Consider the following 21,129-nt stretch of genomic DNA (forward strand, 5'->3'; position numbering starts at 1 on the left):
AGGAGGAGGAGGAGGAGGAGGAGGAGGAGGAGGAGGAGGAGGAGGAGCAGCAGCACCAGTCGCACTCCACACTCCCGATCCCAGAAGCGCCTCCACAGCAGCCGCCCCTGAAAATAAAGAAAGGAAAAGAAAACAATACCCCCACAAGTATTTTAGGATAAGATTAGGATGAGAACCAAGTCCTTTGTCTCAATGATCGGCCACAGTCCCTGAGTGATCAGTAATCACTGCAGTAACGCTGCACTACTTCAACACTGGGCTTGTCTGCCTCCGTAAATACGTGGTACTCACGGCGTGAATTACCTGAAATAAGTATCTACCTGCACTGACTTGTATTTTTTTTTCGACTCCTCCAGTCATTAGACTGCCCTATTGCTTGCTCGAAGGGGGTAGAGGTACACTCCTGCAGCACATGCGCGCCGACACCAGGTCAGACGGTGTACTCCTTATTCCAATTGAAAAGCAATCGGAGGAGATCCATCCGTGCTATCCCTACATCATCCCCTCGCTGCACCTGTCCTCACACATTCCAGCACCATGTCTTTTGCCTGTTCGCAGCCCGCCTGACTCCCCACAATCTCAATAGCCTCCCCCTCTTCACCACCCTTGCCCGCCCTTGCATTCGGCACATGGATCGCACAACCCGTCCTCTCACGGATACTATTAATGTTCCTGCCACCAGGCCCAATAACAAAGCGATAATATCTCGGATCCGAGAGGGTAAGATAGCCAGTCGCAGATGGCTTCGAGGCGGTCTCAAGTGCTTTTAGAACACGTTCCTTGGCTGCGGCAACTTTTTCGGCGGAAGGGCCGGAGAGGTTCCAAGGAATTGTCGAGCCATCTCCTCCTTCCTCCATTCCTTCCGCTGGAATGATAACCCACGAGTGGGCGTCGGCGCTGTCTTCGTCTGTGATTAGAGGAGCACCAGCAGAGCCATTGGTTCGAGAGTGTGAACCGCTGCTGCCTGGCTGCTGCTTGGGGGGTGGTTTTGCGCTTCCATGATCGACTGTGACGTCGTGGTCTTGTTTCAAACGCCGGAAGAGCTTGCCATTTGCCGAGATGGCATGGTGTAGGTGTCTGGGCATATCGATGGTTTCGCCTTCCTTTCTCTGGTCTGCTAGGGTAGCGAGGTATCGTCTCGCCTTAGCGACGTCTTCCTGTGCACCTGTAATTTTGATGTCGGTCCGGTCAGTGCCCTTCTTTGGTATCTCAATTGACACGTTGAATTGCTGTTCAAGACTCCGCTTGGCTTCGCCCCTTTGTCCAATAAGTTGGCCATGCTTCTCCGCAGGTACGTCGATCGAATCGGTAGTCTGTTTCTCTTGATCGAGGACGAACTTTTCAATCGCAGCAGCTACTTGTGCTACAACGCTTTCGGATCCTTCAATGCGAATCGTGCTTGACTCTGACCCTCGTTCCGGGAATTTCACTACCTGATGGCTCTGTTCCGGCCCACCTGCTTCTACCACTATCCGTCTGATATTGGCCCCTGAAAATGTGTAAGCACAGAATCATGACGAGTCCACTTGGGAGTTAGCTGACCTTGAGCGCCAATAAGAGAACCGTGGTATCTTCTGTCGATGTCCAAGGATCTGTTGACAGTATCATCCAGTGATTTCACTCTCTTCTGTATCTCTGCCTTTGCCGCATCCACAGCCTGCTTTGTTCCCTTGATAACAATCTCAGCATGTGCTTTTGGATCTGCGTTTTCCTGTCTGTCGGGAAAATCGATCTGGGCTCCAGTCTCCAGGCGAAGACGGTCAATCTCGCTGCCTCTTTGACCAATCAAAGACCCCAAATGCTGTCTAGCTACAGAAATTGTAGCACTATGGGAGTTGTCCTTCGCATATTGATATAGATCAAGTATTTCTGTTCGTGCCTTTTCTGCACCTTGACGTGGACCTCGAACCACAACCTCATCTTGTGCCTGATTGGATCGTGCTGGACGTCTCGGCCCTGCATCACTCGCGGCGTCTGCACTCGACTGATCATCATGTGCATTGGATGATTGTGGGAACTGTATCTTTACACTATACTTGTCCTGCAATCGGTTGACATCAGCTCCTTTCTTGCCCACCAATTGGCCATGAAATCTTGGCTCAATTTTGAGGATATAGGTGGCTTCGTCTTCGTATTTCTTGCGTAGCCCGATGATATGGTCTTTGCAAGCATCAGCCTTTGCTTTGGGACCTTGCACTTCGATCTTGCCATCGTCCAACATCCGGATATCCACATCGAATTGTTCTCGCAATTCTTTGATTTTGGCGCCTTCTCTGCCAATCAGATAACCGTTGAATTTGGTAGGAAAGTCGAATGACGTGGTATAGCCACGCTCCTGCTCCTCTTTCTCAGCATTCTCTAAGAACTGCATAATCTTTGCTTCCCAGTCGGCGACGTCGGAGCTCAATCCACGAAGTAGAGCCTCATTCTCCGAAGACGGCGCGCCAGAATTTGAAGCTTGCCTGCGAGTGCCGTCGTGGGGCTCGCCCAGGACAATTTGGACTGGGAATTTCTGCTGTGTTTGTTTCTGCTCTCGATCAATATGTTTCTGCAGTTTCTCTTGGAACCTATCTTCCCATTAGCTGATTCATGGGGGGCAGAATGTGGCAACACACTTTCTAGGAACCTCAACTTGGCTGGTGGCTACCTCGGATCTATCCCCAATGATGCTCAGCAATTGGTCTCTTGCTTGACGTAGCGCTTCCTGGAACGAAGCGATCTCTGTTTCCGAAGGACGCTGACGAGGGATCTGGAATGGCGACTGCGTCCCCTCTGGCCCCTCGCAAACGAGGATAACATGCTCAGATTCACCGTCTCGAGGGACTATCATGTTCACCCCGTACTCATTACGTAAAGTCTGGAGACATTGCTGTCGCAAATAGGGATGGAAGAACGGATCTACTTCGACCAGGCTTAGCTTGGCAGGAGGGTGAGCCTGGATGATCTTTGCCAAGTCAGAGCGAGCTTGGATGCTTTTCTTCATGTCGCGGGAGTAAATCTCCCAGTTGACAGATGGATCTGACAACGGAGGGAAGGCGAGCTGGGCGCCATAGAGGTGTTCGATTTCCTCCTCTAGCTGTCTTTCTTGCAAGTATCTGGACAGTGCTCGAGAGTGAGCGTCAAGGCCATATAGAGCGTCTGTAAAATATCGCCGAGGGTCGAGGTTCGCCATCTGCATTTCTGCAGCAAGACTAGCAGCTCGGTCAACACCAATTTGCAATTTCTCAGCGGGGCCAATGATTGTGATATCTTCCGTATCATCATGCTCAGGAGGCAGGACAACAACGCATCCCGTCTCTTCCAAGAAATCATGCAGTGACATGCCCCTCTCACCAATGATAAATTGGTGGTGTCCGCGCTGGAAAGAGTGGTCTTCCACAGCTAGCTGCCTCCGAAGCTGCTCTACCTGTTGCTCGAGCTGAATTTGTACATGCAGATTGGGGTGCGGCTGGAAGTCAGGACGCTCATCCGGCCCTGAGACACGAGGAGGCGGCTTGTGCTGCCAAGTATGGAAATGTGGTACTTGGATCTGCAAGTCCCTGTCTCGTTCCATTGCATCAATCCATGCATTATGTGGACCAGCTAGAAAGGGGAAAAACTCTGGAGGTATGTCTTTCAGCCGCATGTTCACTCTTGAAGTGCGAGCCGAAACGATCTTGTCAATCTCTAGTCGTGCCAGCTCTACAGCATACGGATCTCCTTCAATCTCAACGTCAATAGTGACAGAATCATCATCGTCCTGGTAGTTCGTTGGAACATCGGATTTGGGTACATGGATTTTCGCCCCCGTCCTGGCAGAAATGTCTTTGATCACGTTACCGCCTTGGCCAATGATGTGTGCACGACATGATGCAGGAACAGGTAAGCGTAGTTTCTGCTTCGCACAGAGGTCCCGGGCAATAGTTCGCAGTGCTTCACTGACGTCTTTCTTCGGTCCTGACCCCTCAAACACGATTGATGAGCCCTCGCCAGCAGTGTGTCTTGTTACAGTTGCTCTTGACTTCTTATTTAGTTTGTCAAGATACGGCTGAATGGGTCTGGTCTTGTCCATTTGAGCTGGGACCAAAGTGATACTATCAGTATATTTGCCAGGCATGGCCATTTGCATCGGACCCTTTCTGGATGACTGGGCATTATTTATTGCACTGCTTGAGGCTGGAGTAAGAATGCCAGAAGGAGGGGTTGATGCCCTAGAAGACAGTGGACTTGCGCCGGGTGGGCCAGACCAAAGGCCATTAGAAACGCCATTTGCAGCTGAGCGAGAAGCTTGTGTGGCTTTCTTTGCTCCCCAGGCTGGTGCAGTTGCTGCGGCCGCACGAGGCTTGGACCCACCACCCAAGGATGGAAATAGCTCCTCTGACTGGGTGTCCAAGAGAGTACTTTTCTTAGGCGGAACCTCTACCCTCTGCTTTCCTACCGCTTCCTCAGACATGCTGCCATTGTCGACAGGGTGTGAAATGTTGGATGAAGGAGGTGGGTGTTCCATGTCCTCTTCGTCTACCGCGTCTTCAACAGTAGGATTATGTGCCTCCACCTCCTCATGCTTCTCTTTCAGCAACTGGGCATTTGTCTTCTGAGCCCCTGAGCTGGAGCCTTCAGCAATTTGTGAAGCCATAGTGATGCTTGACCAAGAGATATGGTGGGTCGCAAGCAGTCTTGAAGAGGACTAATCAGCAACTTGCAGCGTGAAGACAAATCTCCAAAGCGATCAGGATATGTGGAGCTTTTCGACGTGAAAATTACACTGGTAACCAGGGATGCAAGGCCGAGAGGTGCTGGTTCGATAGAATGGACCGTTAGACAAAAACCGAGAGGGACAAGCAGAACCAAGGCAAAGCCAGTGAGAGGGTGCTATTCGCAAGCTAATCGGTCCATGAGGAGTTCAACAACTTTCAAAGCGATTACAAACAATGATGTCCATAGCGAAGATTGGAGAAGTGGATTCTTATGTTCCCATGGACTGAGCATCAGTAAAGACCTCTCTCAGGATTTCTCCAGAAGCTGCGCTGACTCGGCCTTCCGGGAGAGCCAGCCTAGTCCATAAGCGGATAAGCGTGTGCTAGTGAGTTGGACTGGCTACGAGTACGCAGGTTGAAGGGTTAGAGATTTACAGAGTCGCAGGGTCCTCACATCTTGGAGACTCTAGAAGCATTAAGTATATGTTGGCAAATATGACCAGGAACCCGATTTAAGCCTCACACCCAGTCCAGAGTAATCATGATAATATTGGTTCACCGTTCTGGGTCAGGCAAGATTCTCTACTTATACGTCCTAGCCCATTCTAGAATAGGCAATTTCAGCTGAGGGATGCCTCAAGTACGGTTTGGTGGTACTCTTCATCTCTTATTGAAGCACCAAATACTATTGTCCAGGCTGAGGCTGAGCTAAGATGTGCTGATCACAGAGCCAGTGAAGCCAGTGACGCCACCGATGCCAGCGACCGCACCATGTCAGGTTCCAGAAATCTATCATTATGCTAGAACTGCCATGTCAGACTTCTCAGTCGATCAGAACACAGCCTTGAAACCATCTACCGTGCACATCAGTGCCTTCCTTGCCCGCTTGTTCGCTTGTTCGCTAATCATCATTCTCCAAGTGGTTACATTGCGCCTGCGAACCCGTCGTATGCTTGATATGCTGCGTGCTATGAAAAGTCAGGTCATGAAGTACTCTCCGCCCATTCTTGGAAATCCTGATTGTCTGAGTCGGACGCAGGTACCGAATCATTTTCTGGCCAGTCTTCAGATGCAGCATCAGCTATCTCTTGAGTAAAGGCCTGCAAATGTTCTATGGTTGCCATCGCGTCCGTTACAAATTGGTCATCGGCTGCATCGCCGCTGGTGAAGAAATGATCGCAGATGTGCTGAACAACGCCGTTGATGTGATTAGCTTGTCCCAATTCGATTCTTGCTACCTGCTTTCCAGGTCTGGGGATATGGTTCTGCTGAATGTGGTAGACGCAGGCTCTCGCTAAGCTTCGTGCGTACTTTTCCAAGGCATTGGGGGCCACACTGTTGAAGCCCTCCTCCTCAGGTGGGTCAAACAACCGCTCTCTCAAGAAATTGACCGTATCGCCACGGACGTCATAATGGATGTCGTCAGGGTACAGCAACAGAGTTGGCGCCCAGCTCTTCAGATTTTTGAACACTAGGGTGAAGAAATCTTTCTTCGTCAGACCTGCCGCTTCATTCTCCAAATCTACGAGCTCAATGATAAAGTCGAGGTGCTCCTTTCCATAAGTGCCACCAATGCTGTCAACTCCGCCGAGCGCATCCTTCACCAGCAGTGGTACGAGATTAGAATGCTTGCAGTACTTGCAGAAAGTGATCGCAGGGTCCAAGAATGCAATCGCCTCACCAACTGGCTCGGTCTGTAGGCCGTAAGCGAGTGTATTCTCGAGTGGCAGTGTAAGATTTGGCTCTTCTAAGAGGCTGCACACTATCTTCGTCACTGCATTGGGGTTTTGCCTCGTCATTATTATCCTTCGCACCCATTCCAAGCTAGGCTTCTGCTTCTGATTTAGCCTAGCTGGCCGTAGCAGCCGCATTTCGTATGATGAGAGCTCGTAAAACCCGTCGTCATTGGCAGTACGATGGTTGTCCGCTTCGTATCTACTACCATTGAAGTGCACATACTCGAGAATTGTGGCCAGCAAAGCTGTGAGGCCAGCTATACCGAAGAAACGACCCTTTTCTCTCAGGTTCACATAAGACGCGTATTTGGACCGGAGATCCATGGGATCATGGCGAACATCGGCCAAGATGACTTCGGCTACCTTTTCCAAAAATCCAAACTGCAGAACGACACCTGCCTCCCAGATGCCAAAGCCGGTCAACCGTGACAGAAGGTCAAAGTAGTCATTCCAGGCTCTGCCAAATCTGTGCATGTCGGGCCATGGTTCCGCAAGATTGCCCACGCACAAAGTATAAGCATTGCGATATTGCGTCTCTCGTGCGGCGCGTTGGTCTGGTTCCATATTCTGGTCATTGATTCTCTTTCTCATACTCCGAAGCGCCTCACATAGCAAGTTTGCAAATGAACGACGGACTGATGTGTTGGGATTGCGTAGTACAGCACTGCGAAGCACGCTTTCCTTGCGGACATCAGAAATGGTATAATCTGTGTTCGCAAAGAATGATGCAATTTGTGAGGCGCAATTCAAGCACTCCTGCCCATAGTCCTGGAGTAATTTGCAAGATGCTTCGAATTCTGGCATCTCCTTGAACCGGCAGGAGATTTGCTGGATATAATCAAGCGCGTGGCGGATCATCTTGTCCTCAGTAACGTGGTCATGCGAGCATGGATGGCTCGTATGGCCTTGCATTCGCTCGAGCATCAAGCGAACAAATCGTGCGTGACCTGGATCTTGAAGACAGTACGACCGTATCGTGTTCTGGTTTTGAATATCTATGTCCGCCTTGACTATAGAACTGAATGGCAGTCTGACAGGGTTGGCGGTGTCATGATTGTCGTACATCAATTCGAATTGTTTGATGCTGGCTACCCGTTGATAGAATAGCATGTACGCGTTGTGTGACTTCGATAAATGCAGAGTCGATGCAAGTTCCACACCTCCGTAACAACAATCCGCGATTCTCTGCGAATCGAAAGCACTCACATCTATGTCGTTGAACTGAACCCAGGAATTAGACGCAAAACGTGAGCTGGGCCTCTCACGTATGTAAGAATAATAATGACCAGACTCGGCAGTTCCGCTATGCACCAGAATGCCTACGAGCTCAAACATATCTGGTGAGGCAGGAATCTCTGGATCACTGAGCGATTCGACATTGTATGGTGCCATATTGATCGATTGCGGAAATCGGAATTCGTCATTGACTTTGCACCGAGTCATCGTCGTGATGTCGAAATCAAATCGTTTAAGGTTGAATATGAGATGATCCGGAATATCTTTGAGGCATGCACGCTTGACAGCATCCACATGTCGATTGCAGGAAGTACACGAATACTTGTTGTCTCCTTGCATTACTTCGCCTTCCACGTATGCTCGCAAGCTATCTTCAAGTGTCAACTTGCCCTTAATCTCACATTGAATCGCAGAAAAGGGCTCAAGTCTTTCTGAAATGTGGTCGCATTCACACGATTTGATTTGTTGCACAAGTTGGCCGCCATAAAGTGACCTGAATGTGTTTCTGTCCCTAGAGTTGGAGATCTGACCTTCGAGGCGGTCGAAGAGGAGATTGAAGAACTCATCAACGTCCATTTGAATCGCAACATCAATTTGTTCATTGTCGTAAGTCTCAACGCAGGCAACAACATCGGTTGTGTCAACATATTTGTCCCACCGGTTCTGCATGGATGCGAAAAGCTTAGACAGTTCACGTACCAGAGGCTGACCAGAGTTGCCAGTATGTGTGGGATCTATACCGAAGATGAACTCACGGAACCTTAGATTCATGAAGAGCTGAGAAAAGAGGGAGTTTAGATAGCAAGTATTGGAGAGATTTCGCAACCCAGCATAGCCAATATCGGATCGAAGAGCCTGGCGCTCACTTTGGATGTGAGGCTCAAAGCCAGGAAGAGATTCTTGCATTGTTAGCTAAGTTTACCGAAGAGTAAAGGATCATTTACCTCTTATGACCAATCCATCAAGCTTCCCAACGATGATATCATATTCAGATACGTCCCTGATGAAGGATAAGACAAGACTGTATAAGTCCTCTCTTGTGCTAGCTTTGAGCAAGGGGACGCGCTGGGATAAGTCGCTTGTTGCCTTTGATGTAGTAGCAGGGAAGAGAAAAGTGTCAAAAACTGATTCAGCAATGTGGCTGTGGTTGTATCAACTACTGTATCAATCCAAGAGATAAGCACTCACCTGGTGGCGATGTCCGATTGCAAGGTCTGTATGGAGCGAAAGACCTGCTGAAGGAGGTCGCAGAAGCCCGACACAACGTAGTCATCTTGTGGCTTTCCAACAATCTGTTCTGGAGTTAATGTGGGGTTACAGAACACGATATGGCTGAACATACCTCTTGATGGTCATAAGAAATGAGCAGATTTCCCCATTGCTGAAAGCAAGCAACGAGTTCAGTGGAAGCCATTGACTTCCCAATGACACGTAAAACGGCTAATGAAACATCGAATAACTGCTGGGAAGTGGATGGATATGAGTAGCAGCTTGGTAGTGTCTCCACCAATGATTTCCAAAGAATGGTTAAGCATGCTTCAATTTTCTCTGCTGAGAAGCGAGAGCGGGGCGATCTTGCGTCAGAGGATTTGTAAAAAATAAGCTTGGTGACAGGCTGCCCTGTTAAGCCAAACCAAACATCTGCAGCAGCCTTCCGGACTTCGGCACGCTTGTCGACGAGTAGTGTACGTTGGATTAAGGAACTAACACGACTGTTCGAGGATAGTTCGAACTCCATTTGGGAATCATGCAGAGCACTTTCAATAAGCACTGCAAAGGGCTGTCGGACGAGCGTCTGAACTGGGACACTCGACGATTCAATGTGGCAAGTATCTACAGCCTCGAAGATCAAGTCGACAAGGTAGTTAGACAAGCCGGTGGCATTGGAGAAATATGCTTGCGAGGTCGTAGTGGACACGCGAGCCCGTAAAGCTAGTAGCAAGCAATCGATTAAGGCATGATTTACTTGAAGTCGCTGCATTTTGTTGGGGTCTTTCATGTCGGGCCGTTTCAGAACAGAGATAATCGAGCCGGTCGCGAAAGTTAGGAAGTCTTCATCAGGCGCCGTTCCGAGCGCTTCATCCTCGACACAGACACGCAAGGCGTTCAAACCGTATAGCAGCTTGTACGGCTTTCCTATAGGCAGTAACTGCGGGACAGAAGCCGTTCTCGCTCTGACGATTTCTATGATGCGTGGCTGTGGAGGAAATAGTTCCAGAAAAGCATACACTTCTCTTGACAGATGGTCTTCTAAATCGAGGAGATCGTAGAACTTGTCGAAATAGTCCATGACGTGAGCATCCATGGATGAGGTCGAGGGATTGCTCGACGCCGGTAGTTTTTCTGGCGTGTCTGGTACTTTTTGGACCAATAGGAGGCCAACACTGACCATCGAGTCTTTAATGGTGGTCTGATTACCCCTCAAACTTATTATCTGGCCACGAGAGACTCCAGTGAATTCACTGAACCCGGTCAAGTCGCTGAGATAAATCGCTAGCTCATCAACTGTGTTCTGGTCGCCAATCACAAGCTTCTTCTGCACAGATGAGGTACTGCGCCCAGGAATTGAGCCGACCTCATATTTTATTGTAACCTCTTCGCCCCGATCTTCAAAGGGCTTTTTAGGTAGTCGCGATTGAATAGAAAGTGGCGGGCTGTACCGAGGTCGACACTTGACGCCTAGAAGGAATTGCCGCATGAAAAGAAGGGAGCGGATGAAACGTAGTTCTTCGGCTCGGACCTCTTCTTCAGGAGCGACCACAACCATGGGCTCGTCCTCTCCACTAGTAGTTCCGTCGCTATATGACTTCAGCTTCGAAGCAGCAGAGAATACTTCGGAAAGACAACGCTCCAGTAAAGACAGATGTGTAGCCTCCACAACTCGACGTGGACATCGCAGCACAACATCGTGATCCAAGTATTGCTTGATGACCCAGTTCGTGGCTTCATTTACCACGCTTTCCGTGGGACTTTCCATGACAAAGCGCCAGACGCGATTGATCCCAGGTAGCGAAACGACGTTTTGATCTTGCTGCTCTCGTGGCCGATTCATCTGCAATTCATATAACACAGAATTTTCCGCAAAATGCAGAAGTCTCTCATTAAGGCTTGATGCATCCATTCGTGGTAGGTAATCCGTCATTAATCTCTCGATGATAGAATTTGGCTTAGGACAGCACGTCGCCGCCTTGCTGAAGACATCCCATGCCATATCTCTTAGATTACTATCGACTGTCCGGGATGCTAAGACGTCACACCACAGCTTCTCCGTCAATTCTTCAGTGATAGTATCGGGTGCATATTGCGCAACGAGAGCCAGTAGGTATAGCTGGGTGGGCAGGAGTATCTGCAAGAAGGTGCTCGTCGAATCTTCAGCTTGGCTTTGAGCAAAACAACCCACTAGCTCCTCAATGAGCAACCGTGTGAAGTCAAAATCACTGGTCAGTTTAGGGACTTCGACGTCCGGACGAACCTCAAGCCAAGCCTGAAGCGCTCGCATGCTCCCCATCGCGAATTGAGTCCTCTGCGCGATGTCTCGAACGCATTGCTCCCAGAGACGTCGTTTATCTTCGATGTCAATATTGAAGGCAAGCAAGCGGACTAAATTGTCCGCAGCCCAGCTCTGCAGATTGCGTTTCTGATCAGGCGAACAGGCCTTCGATGCGATGACATCCCTAATCAGCCTCACACAGACCTTGAAAGGGACTGCCTCAAGATGCTCTTCTTGCTGAGCTCGAGAGAGAGCATTCTCACGGATGTGGTGTAGTAGAGCACCTGCGTATTCAATCATTTTCGTGTCATATCGCTCGACTGGTAACTGCAGCAGTTTGTGGCAAAGATAAATCAGTGTGGGAAGGCTCTGCATATGAAAGATGCCTCTCAGCATATTGAGAACCTCCGAGACAGTTCTCGGATCCTGACTTTCCTCAACGGTGCGCCAAATAATATCGGAGTCCTCGTCGCAATAGGTTCCCGTCACCACAAGAAATCCAACAACGTTGGGGCTTCGGGTGATGAGTTGAGGATGAGAGTCGATGCCGACAATATACTGGACCATTCTCGTGTCCCGAAGGAACTGGACCAGGTATCTAACCAGCGGTACGCTAAGACTGTTGGGATTGTATTGTGTATAGCACTTCCAAACCTGGACCAGATCGACCTGCATCGAGTCCATGCCATATACTCTCAGTTCCATGCGTCCGGCGGTGATGTACTTGCGTAAGGTCCTGAACTTCCAAGCGTAGGCAATGATCTCGGGCAGCTCTTTCTGCCCGGCCTCAGGGTGTCGGTCACAGGCATAGGTTATCAGCTGGGTGGCAATATCGGAATCTTGTTCCGATACAGCATGAAACGCCCGTGACAGGAAACGCAAGATATCGGGACTATTTTCTATTGTCAACCATGGAGACTGTTTTGAGATGGCGCTTTGCAAAAGCTCATCCGCTTTAGTACAAAATAGAAGCACCTGCTGGTTGATCTTTTCAATCACGGGTGAGCGAGCTGACCGCTCTCCGCCTTGCAACAACACGCGCTCTGTGCCAGATCGAGCCAGTGCATTGGCCACCGCCAGAGCCTGGACGAAGACAGTGGTAAATCCGGGTTTCCTAGGCAATACCTGGCCAAGCCTATCAACGAACACGGTCAACATAGGCAGGAGGCCGTCCGAGCCGCTGGACAACCGGTCGCATATTGTGGAGACAAGTTCAGTAATGTTGAAACCACGATTCGTGTGGAGCGACGTGTAGAACGGGACTTCTCTGTACTGTAGAGCTAGAGCTAGGGTAGGCAGGTAGTGCCTAGAGGAGAGTTCCGAAATCTTTTCGGTTGTACCAGAAGCAAGGCAGTGATTCATCAACTGGATGTCGAGTTCTAGAAATCGGATTGTGAGCTGACCATACGCGACAAAGAATTCCTCCAGGTCAGCAATGCGTGCTTCGGGAGGAACGTCAACCCTAGTCCCAGTCAGCGGATAATGATATATTGTACACATCCAGAGGGCGACATACAATCGTCGCAAAAGACAATTCACAGCGTCGGGGAGTTCTTCCCAAAAGGCCTTCTCCTCATACACTAATCTCTGGGTAATCTGTGGATAGGCTTCAAGAAAGTTGAGCAGCCAGTCCTTAAACTCAATGAAGATGAGCCCATCTCTCTCCCCACCTAAGCACAAGGTCAGTATACAGCCTGTTGATCAGCATCACGAGCGAACCTTGTACAAAAGTCCTGCCCATCTCGGTGAGAACTTCGTGTGTGTAGCCTGCGGGCGTCCGTTGTGCATATGGAAACGTTCTGCTAACATAGTGAGGAGTGGCCTGTTGATGAAGGAGGACACTATTGTTGAGTCTCGTAACAGGGGTCCAATTTGTCTCTGCCGGGTCTTGATCGATATCTTCGACGACCGCAATCTGAATTTCTGGACTTTGGCTTGGCGAAGAATGGATAGTTATGGTTTCAGGAGGTAACCCGCCCATATTGGGGCTGCTTACTGATTCCACAGGGGTAGTGCTAGTTGCAATAGGTGATTTTTGTCCAGTTGAGGTGCCTTCCAACTGATCGATGGAGCTGTTTGCCCCATCACTGGCATTGTTTGCAGCGGAGCGAGTGTTGATAGTGACCTTACTCAGAGGTCCGTTCGAGGAAGGCTCCATGGTGGAAGGGGAAGGAGACGATGAGTTCGTGGGGCAAGCACCACCAGTCACTTCCTTGACGGGTGAATCTAGTGCCTGGGCAGTTTCTGGAAAATCAGAGTCTGTCAAGGCTTCCTCTGATCGAAGGCTGTCGTCGTGGCCAGAGTCTAGCCGCGGACGCTTCCTCTCTTGTTGTGAGCTTGACGCCTCCAGAGAATCACTCCGGGTTCTTGATGATTCCGTCATTGAACTATGAGCTTGATGGGCTGAGTCTGTCGGACACATCATGGGTGTCAGATTTCTGAGGATGTGACATTTGGGTGGATGAAGGCTTAGAAGCAAGCAAGCATAACACCAATAGTGCTCCCAAGCGCGATCAAACACTCCTTGTGCACCAACTGAGGTGGTATGCGCCTTTACACAAATGAAATGTAGCCGGTGTCTGAGACTGCTGACGTGCTTGTAGGGTCCGTGGAATTGTTCATAGAGAAGAGGCAATCTGGGCTAACGATGTCCGATTCAGTGGAATCATAACCCTAATACTTTCATGCAAATGCCGAGCAACACTGCATGTGGTCGATGTCAACAATGAGCTGCAGCAAACAGGCTCCGAACTAGATAGATGCAAAGCTTATGAGAAGTGAGGAATGAAAGCATCTATTGCTGTTGTCAGCCTTAGCAAGGGTTACTCCCAGCAGTAAGTTGAGTAGTCATCAAAGCTTAGGCTGCCACCATATCGATACGATTAAGCCGAAGACAAACAGCGCTAATGTGGCCGCCCCGCATGTGCAACAAATCCCCATCCGCAACAATTTTAGAGCCGATATTTCCGTCTCTATTAAATCTTCAAACTAACATAGAGACTGGTCGAATGGCCAGAGTCAAACAACGCCTGTTTACATAATACTGATAAACAGTGTTTCGATCAGTTCCATATCGAAAGTAATGTCAGTAATGTTTGAACGAGAGAAATACTACCTATGCCCTGAGACCCAAAACGCCAAGCAATATCTGTTGCGCATGGGGAGCTGTTGAACTGGGGTCGCCACGTCCATCATACAGCTAACAATCATTCGGACGCGACGCGCTTCCTGCTCCTCACCACAATCTACCAGTGTTCAGTCCCCCCCCATCAACTTCGGACCGTGACAAACACAAGGTGAAGGAAGATGGATAGGGAAAAGAAAAGGACCAAAACCATACACAGCACAGACAATCCTTACCCCGCCCCACCATGGTGCGTAGTTGCACCTTACCCACTCTTCAGGGCATTAAGGCACCTAACGAGAACCTTACAGGCCAGTGATTGCCAGTACCGATCAACAGATGATGCTGGAACTACTATGCGACTTACTGGCCCCCCTGGGAGAACATCGCCGAAATCACATTTACCGATCGCAAGGAAAACGATCCAAGCGACGAAGACAAAGGGAGGAGAATGATACTGTGGACAAAGCTGCTATCTCTGTGCTTTCTATGCCCCCTATGCCAGAAGTAGCTCAGTATATCACAGTGGGCTTCAATAGTACGATCCGCAGTCTCCAAGATGTTGCCCAGCCCACATCAAAGCCTACCCCAGCTGTAAGCCAGGAAGGACAATCGGATCAGACAAAGAACATGGCTGCTGTTTTCGTTTGTACCTCTACACTTCCAGAAATGCTCACAATCTCAATTCCAACAACTGTTGCTGCTGCTTCGGCGCGCAATTCCTCATGTCCACCAATTCGACTAGTTTCTCTTCCCAAAGAAGCAGAGAAGCGATTAGCAGAAGCGCTCTTTCAGCCACGTGTTGGCTTAGTGGGTTTGCGGCAGGACACGCCAGGAGGAAGAGCATTGATTGAGATGACCATGAACAAGATATCTCCGGTGGATATGCCCTGGCTCAGACCAGATGTTCGAGTAAAGTATAAGCCGGTCAGTATCAAGACCAACACGTCACTTTCAGAATAGAGATGAGGAGCGTCCACGGATAGAGGCCTGAAATCCGTAAAAATCCTCAGACGCAATCTATGGTAGGTGTCTCTCGACATTCCCTGCGGCGGAGTCTTGAATGGACGGTCCAGATTTAAGGTTCTTTGCTAGACAGCATAGTTGACAATAAATGTGCCACTGTTGATCAAAACCATCCGGTATACCTGCATATGAGACGATGCAATGCGTCCTCCTCCGATGGGTATGGAGCTGGCTAGCAAATCTGCTCTGATAGGTACCTCTCACATTTTGAGCAAACCCACACACACTTATCCCACCACCTCCGCCACAAATGTTTGACGTACATGGTAGGTCGGTCTTTGCTGTCAGCCATGCTGTGCTCATAACGGCCACATTCAGAACTTGCATCAGAATCTCCTTGAGGCAAACTACTGCAAGTCCCGGGAACAAGCTCGTTGGTCTGTCGGGCATAGCAAACATAGCGCAATTTGCTCTTACCTGATGAAAGGAATAAGCACAGGTGTGCGCTCCCGATACTGGACATAATCTTGACCAAAGAACTTGACAAGGAACTTCTCCTCCTTCATGATCCTAGATGCAAAGAATTTCCATAGAATTGCAGTATATGCCCAAAAGCAGATGTGGTTACCCAGCAAGACTTGCGTTCCCAGCCCCCACCAGAAGAATCCGAAATACGATGGGTGCCTCAAGATGCGGTAGATTCCACTCTTGATTAAGACATGGTCATCCCTCTTTCGTGACTGAACAATGTGGTTGAAGCTCTTTCCTGCCTCTACCATTGCGGCAGTTCTGACACCTTGCCCAACAGCTACCAGCATAAATCCAAGGACAAGATACCACTCTGGCGGAAGAGCCGGGAGAAACGTTGGCAACTGGAAGGGCATCTTCAACCACGGCAGTCTTCGGTTGGATAGTAGCCACTGTCTTGTAGAAAATTCGATTAATGCCGAGGTATGAGCGATATTGTATGCTGACCCGTTTGATGAAAGCAGGAAGGATGACAACTTGGCGTCAGCAGGGTTGTAGCGGGCAGTGGTGTAGAACTCAAGGAAGTGAAATATTGACAATGTTGCAATGAAACAAGGTGCCCTCCAGAAAGGCGTCCCCAAATAAGCCAGCTCCACCGCTATGATGCTCATGATTCCGAAAGCAACTCCAAGAAAGAATGCTCGACTCGATATACTACTCAACGCTTTCGGCCCCCCCACCGTGAAGCTTGGGTCCAGCGATGGTAGAGCAGGGGTGCTAGTTCGTGGTCCGCCATTCTGTTGATTCTCTGTCCGCTCTAAAGGCCAACTAATGTCTGAAGCATGAGCTGAGTCGCGATCCGAGTTGGACATGGTGTAATCAAGTTAAGCATTACCGGCATTACCAAACAGGCAGAAGAGCAGGTCGAGTGGCTTTCGAGATTGAGCGTCATGAGAAGATATCTTGAGCATCCGACGCTGGACCGGAGTCCCCGTGTTGGCTAGAAGGGAACTAAAGAACAATACTAAGCCTTGCGGCAATTAAACGCGCGGAATCCCAGGGCTATCAACTACGGCGGACCATTAATGTGTTGGCGCCGCATCAAAATTTTAGAACTTCAAAATCAGATTCTGCAATGTAGTACGGAGGATGGCTATGCAATCACAGTCAAATATCACAACAGCATTTTTATTATGAGATTATTACTACAAGAACTCTGCAACAACTTCTTATGATAAATAATAACACTTAAGAGTATATTTTAGAACATCATTCTGGGGCAGCTTCCTAGGAAAACCCTATCCCCTCCGTGCCCGATGCCTCAATTAGCGCGTTTGGTGAAATTTAAGCTCAAATAAGGTCGCTCACAGGACATCGTCTAACCAGCATTCAATGAATATATTATCAGACAAATCATTTGACAAGTGAGTTAAAGCTTTGCTCTTGAAGACACTTATTCCCGAATATCTATCAAAGGCGTTCGAGCAAGCAAAAGTTGTAGCAACATCGAAATAAGGAGATCGACGACGCTAATTGAGGCATTCTACACCCCTGTTCGGGCACGGAGGGGATAGACCGCCTCTTAGAGCAGCCTTTCAGGGTATCCTTTGGGGCATTTTCTTAAGATATACTTCTATGGAAGTCTCCTAAGGCAGCCTCTTAGAACAGCCTTCTGAAGCACCCTTTAAGGCATCTTCCTGGGATACTCTTCTAAGGCAGCCTCCCAGGGTAGCCTTCTAGGGCATTGTGTAGGACATCCTCCTGAGATACCCTTTTAAAACAGCCTCGTTAGGCAGTCTTGTACTATATCCTCTTAAATATTCCTCATCATACTCATCTAAGCTTAACTCTTTATGTCTTCTGTGACATCGTACAACTATAATTCATAAGAAGGTTGTCACTATGCTGTGAGAACAGACTTGAATGGCCCTCTGAGGTAGTGATTTGTGATTTTGAAATTCAAAATTTTGGATGTGGGGCCAACCAATCATGCTGCCGTAATCAGCTACGCACTTGGCGCTAAGCTCGATATTTATACAGACTCCACAACCAGTCATACAAACCAGATACTCTAACCGGTACCCAAACCAAAGCCTAGCCCACTGTCACTTTGACTACACAGCTATGTCATCCACAGAGGCAGAAAAAGCTCTACGTGGGGAACTATTTCATGCTTTCGTTCCTGACCTTGTAGCAGCAAGACGCCGCTGCAAATATGCATGTGACCGGTTTAACAATGCTGGAGAAGTCAGTCGACGACGCTTGGTAGAGTTATGGAGAGAGTAAGTGACTGATCTTCCAAATTCGCTATGCTCTTTGCTCTTTGCTCTTTGCTTGTGCTTGATCATGGCAAAGATTTCCCAGGCCACAATTTCATTCTTAAAAAATGCTTCTCACAGTATCAACGGCATCGATGACGCTCCACTGGCAGACCATTTGCCTGATCCCGAAGAAGATGATGAACTTCTCAAAGATTATCCATGGATCGAGCCTCCAATTCGTGTCGATTATGGAACGAATGTTCGCTTAGGAAAAGGCGTTTTCCTCAATTACAATATGGTAATAGTAGATACCTGCTTGGTGACTATTGGTGCTCGAACTCTTGTTGGCCCGAACTGCAGCATCTATTCGGGCACACATCCGCTAGACCCTGCTTTAAGGAACGGCACAGCAGGACCAGAACTTGGCAAAGAGGTTCATATTGAAGAGGATTGCTGGCTGGGTGGTAATGTCATCCTCTGCCCCGGTGTAAGGGTGGGGAAGGGCTCGACGGTCGGGGCGGGGAGTGTGGTAAACAAAGTCAGCTTTCCAGATCCAGAAACACCTGTGGGTGCATTTACATGAGAGTATGCTGACCTACCTAATCAGGACATTCCGCCCTTCCATGTTGCGGTGGGGAACCCAGCAAGGATACTTAGAAGGATAGAAACCTCTTTGGACTCTTCACAGCGTACGACCAATGTATTTGCCTCTCTTGAAGGTGGAAAGGGTGTTGTGGAAGCTATTGCTGCAGTGGATTCGTAGTAAGACATCGATATCCTTCATATGTCTGGACTGCCTTCTATTCTTGCTTTAGCATTCATTATCCCCGTAGAAATGTATAATGGCAAGATAGGTTGCTTTGGATAAAGAAGAATGTGTCAGCAGCAATATTACGTGTCTCTCGTAAACACTTCCGACTGAGAGCGGACACAATTGTTCCGCTGGCACTTCAACGTCTATCTTCACCATCTAGCAACAGACATGATCTACTCGACAAGTTTACCTTTAATACTACTCTAGGACTCTCGAACCTTACCTGCGGCTGATCTTTGTTTCTACGCATAAGTCCTCAATGACAAGATTCCTTCTCCCTTGTCTAATCCAACAATGGCCACGAGATGGCTGTCTCTCATGAAATCCATGACTCCGCTAAGTCCTATGGCCAGTAAGTGCTATTGAGTATGCTTGCTGGAAATGCTTTGACAAAGTATAGTTTGCTGGAAGCCGGAAGATTCTCCGACTACATAGTCGAGTGTGGTGATTACGAGTGGGCTGTACACAGAGTTATACTCTGGGGGCAGTCTAGATATTTCCAACACGCTCTAGAAGGCGAGTTCAAGGTATTTTACCAGTTCAGTTAATCCGTGTCTTGCCAGGCTAATTTCAATAGGAGGCTTGTCAAGACTACATCTCCATGGACCATGACGAGCCTGCCTTGCTCGCGCGCCTGCTCATATATCTATACACTGGGGACATACCGAGAACCAACCTTCAGGATGATGACAACATCCTTGCCAAGGGGCAATTCGTCTCTCTTGAAGATCTTTACGCGGCTTGTGACTTATTTCATGAGGTGAAGCTGTATGTCAGGGTGTACAGGTTGGCCGACAAATACTTTGCTCGTTGGTCTCAAAGAATTAGTCCGAGGCTACTACTGCGAAACGTTGATGAAGTATGCCGACGAAGTCGAATTTTCCAAAGAACATGTCTCAGACACGATCTTCAGAAGTGACCTGATTCCAATGGTATACAACGCCGTGCCCGGGGAAGACCGAGACCTGCGCGACCCATTGCTAGTTCTCATCCAAATCAATCAGAACTAAACCAAGACTTTCGACCCAGACGCCTATAACGCGATGGCTCTGAAGTGTCTGGAGTTCAACCAAGACCTGCGAATGCGACCCGTCCGTCTACATGATTAAAAATGCGGCAAGTGTCATGAGGACGATGTCTTCGTCCTTGATGGATGTTGCATCTGCCGACAAAGTGGCTGCGACAAGCGGCAATGCCAGAGCGAGACCAAGAAAAACTTGCAGTGTCGTGTTTGTGGATATCGAGGATTCATATATAATGCGTAATTCACTAATACTGAGGGTGAGCTTTACATCATTGCGTCTTCTGGCCTTCAGCTGACATCTGTCTAGCATGACACTCGAGTGATGGATGGTGATCTCTCGCTGGGCAGATGAGCTGTCTAATAAAGATCCCGATATGCTGGGCTCGCTAATGGAAACAACTCTGTTGGTTACATTGTTACGGCGATCGATTTCCAATCTGCACATTTGGTTCAGAGTTGCGAAAGTGGGCTTGATCCTTTTGTTTGTGCCTGGATACTTGTTGGGTTTAGCATCATCGAAGCCCGCACCTCACTCTTCTCTATGGTATTTACTGCTCCTCATGCATTGGACGAAGTGGCTATTCTAGCAGCCAACCTACCAAGTCGGTTTAGAAATGCGATCGCCCACTCTGTCAGCAGCTCATGCTTAGACCGGAGACCAATGTACTTCAGTCATCATCCAGATTATATGGTCCTTCTTACAAGCATTGGCTCAAGTTACCGAATGCCATCCCAAATCCTCACCGGAAACTCTGTACATGCATGAAGACTACCTCATGAGGAGAAACACCACGAGCCCAAACTGCTTACTTCTTCCCCAAGCGCCAGTGCGCACTCTCCGTAGCCTGTGGGATGGAGGATGCTATTCTTCTCGAACACCTTATGCTTCTTATCCAATGCACCATGAAAGACAGAAGTAATTGCTCGCTTCATGGTATGCCTTGCGGAACGATGCAGACGTGAGTTAGACGAAAAACTGGTGATATTTGCAAGAGAAGTCGTGGAGTTTAGATGACTGGCCCTTAGTTGGATCCCACAACTGACTAAAGCTTGCTCATCAGAGTAAAATTTTAATGTTAGGTACGTATGTAGGCGCTTCTGCTCTAAGTTAGGGGATTGTGTGCCTGATAAATATCCAAGAGCAAGATGATTTTGTGACCCCAAAAAGTGATGGCGCAAATCCTCCGTGAAGAGTGTATTGATATCAAAGTTTTGAGACATAGACACATTTGTATTGCAGCCATTGAATCTTGTGACAGATGTTTAAGAATTGCGCTGCAGCATGCATGCACTTTCTTGCCTCCATGCCTTTTGTCCTGCACTTTTCAACACAC

The 21,129-nt window shown here is 48.7% G+C and overlaps 4 protein-coding genes across 4 annotated transcripts; 1 reads left to right on the top strand and 3 right to left on the bottom strand.

The window, feature by feature from the left end:
• Window positions 1-497: 497 nt before the first annotated feature.
• On the bottom strand, window positions 498-4,615 carry EPUS_00682 (uncharacterized protein; the record flags this gene model as incomplete). The annotated part of the gene is made up of 3 exons (XM_007801462.1): window positions 498-1,489; window positions 1,543-2,567; window positions 2,616-4,615. The coding sequence occupies 3 exons, from the start codon at window positions 4,613-4,615 to the stop codon at window positions 498-500; spliced, it is 4,017 nt and encodes a 1,338-aa protein (XP_007799653.1).
• Window positions 4,616-5,659: 1,044 nt separating this feature from the next.
• Window positions 5,660-13,560, bottom strand: EPUS_00683 (uncharacterized protein; the record flags this gene model as incomplete). The annotated part of the gene is made up of 6 exons (XM_007801463.1): window positions 5,660-8,547; window positions 8,593-8,789; window positions 8,837-8,940; window positions 8,991-12,600; window positions 12,655-12,808; window positions 12,858-13,560. The coding sequence occupies 6 exons, from the start codon at window positions 13,558-13,560 to the stop codon at window positions 5,660-5,662; spliced, it is 7,656 nt and encodes a 2,551-aa protein (XP_007799654.1).
• Window positions 13,561-15,701: 2,141 nt separating this feature from the next.
• EPUS_00684 (uncharacterized protein) lies at window positions 15,702-16,568 on the bottom strand (the record flags this gene model as incomplete). The annotated part of the gene is made up of 1 exon (XM_007801464.1): window positions 15,702-16,568. One exon carries the CDS (start codon window positions 16,566-16,568, stop codon window positions 15,702-15,704), a length of 867 nt encoding a protein of 288 aa, XP_007799655.1.
• A 1,474-nt stretch (window positions 16,569-18,042) lies between these two features.
• Window positions 18,043-18,720, top strand: EPUS_00685 (uncharacterized protein; the record flags this gene model as incomplete). Its single annotated transcript, XM_007801465.1, has 2 exons — window positions 18,043-18,486; window positions 18,565-18,720. The coding sequence occupies 2 exons, from the start codon at window positions 18,043-18,045 to the stop codon at window positions 18,718-18,720; spliced, it is 600 nt and encodes a 199-aa protein (XP_007799656.1).
• Between the last annotated feature and the right edge of the window lie 2,409 nt (window positions 18,721-21,129).

Source organism: Endocarpon pusillum (genome assembly GCF_000464535.1).
Source record: "Endocarpon pusillum Z07020 unplaced genomic scaffold scaffold1300, whole genome shotgun sequence".
In the NCBI taxonomy this organism is placed as follows: domain Eukaryota; kingdom Fungi; phylum Ascomycota; class Eurotiomycetes; order Verrucariales; family Verrucariaceae; genus Endocarpon; species Endocarpon pusillum.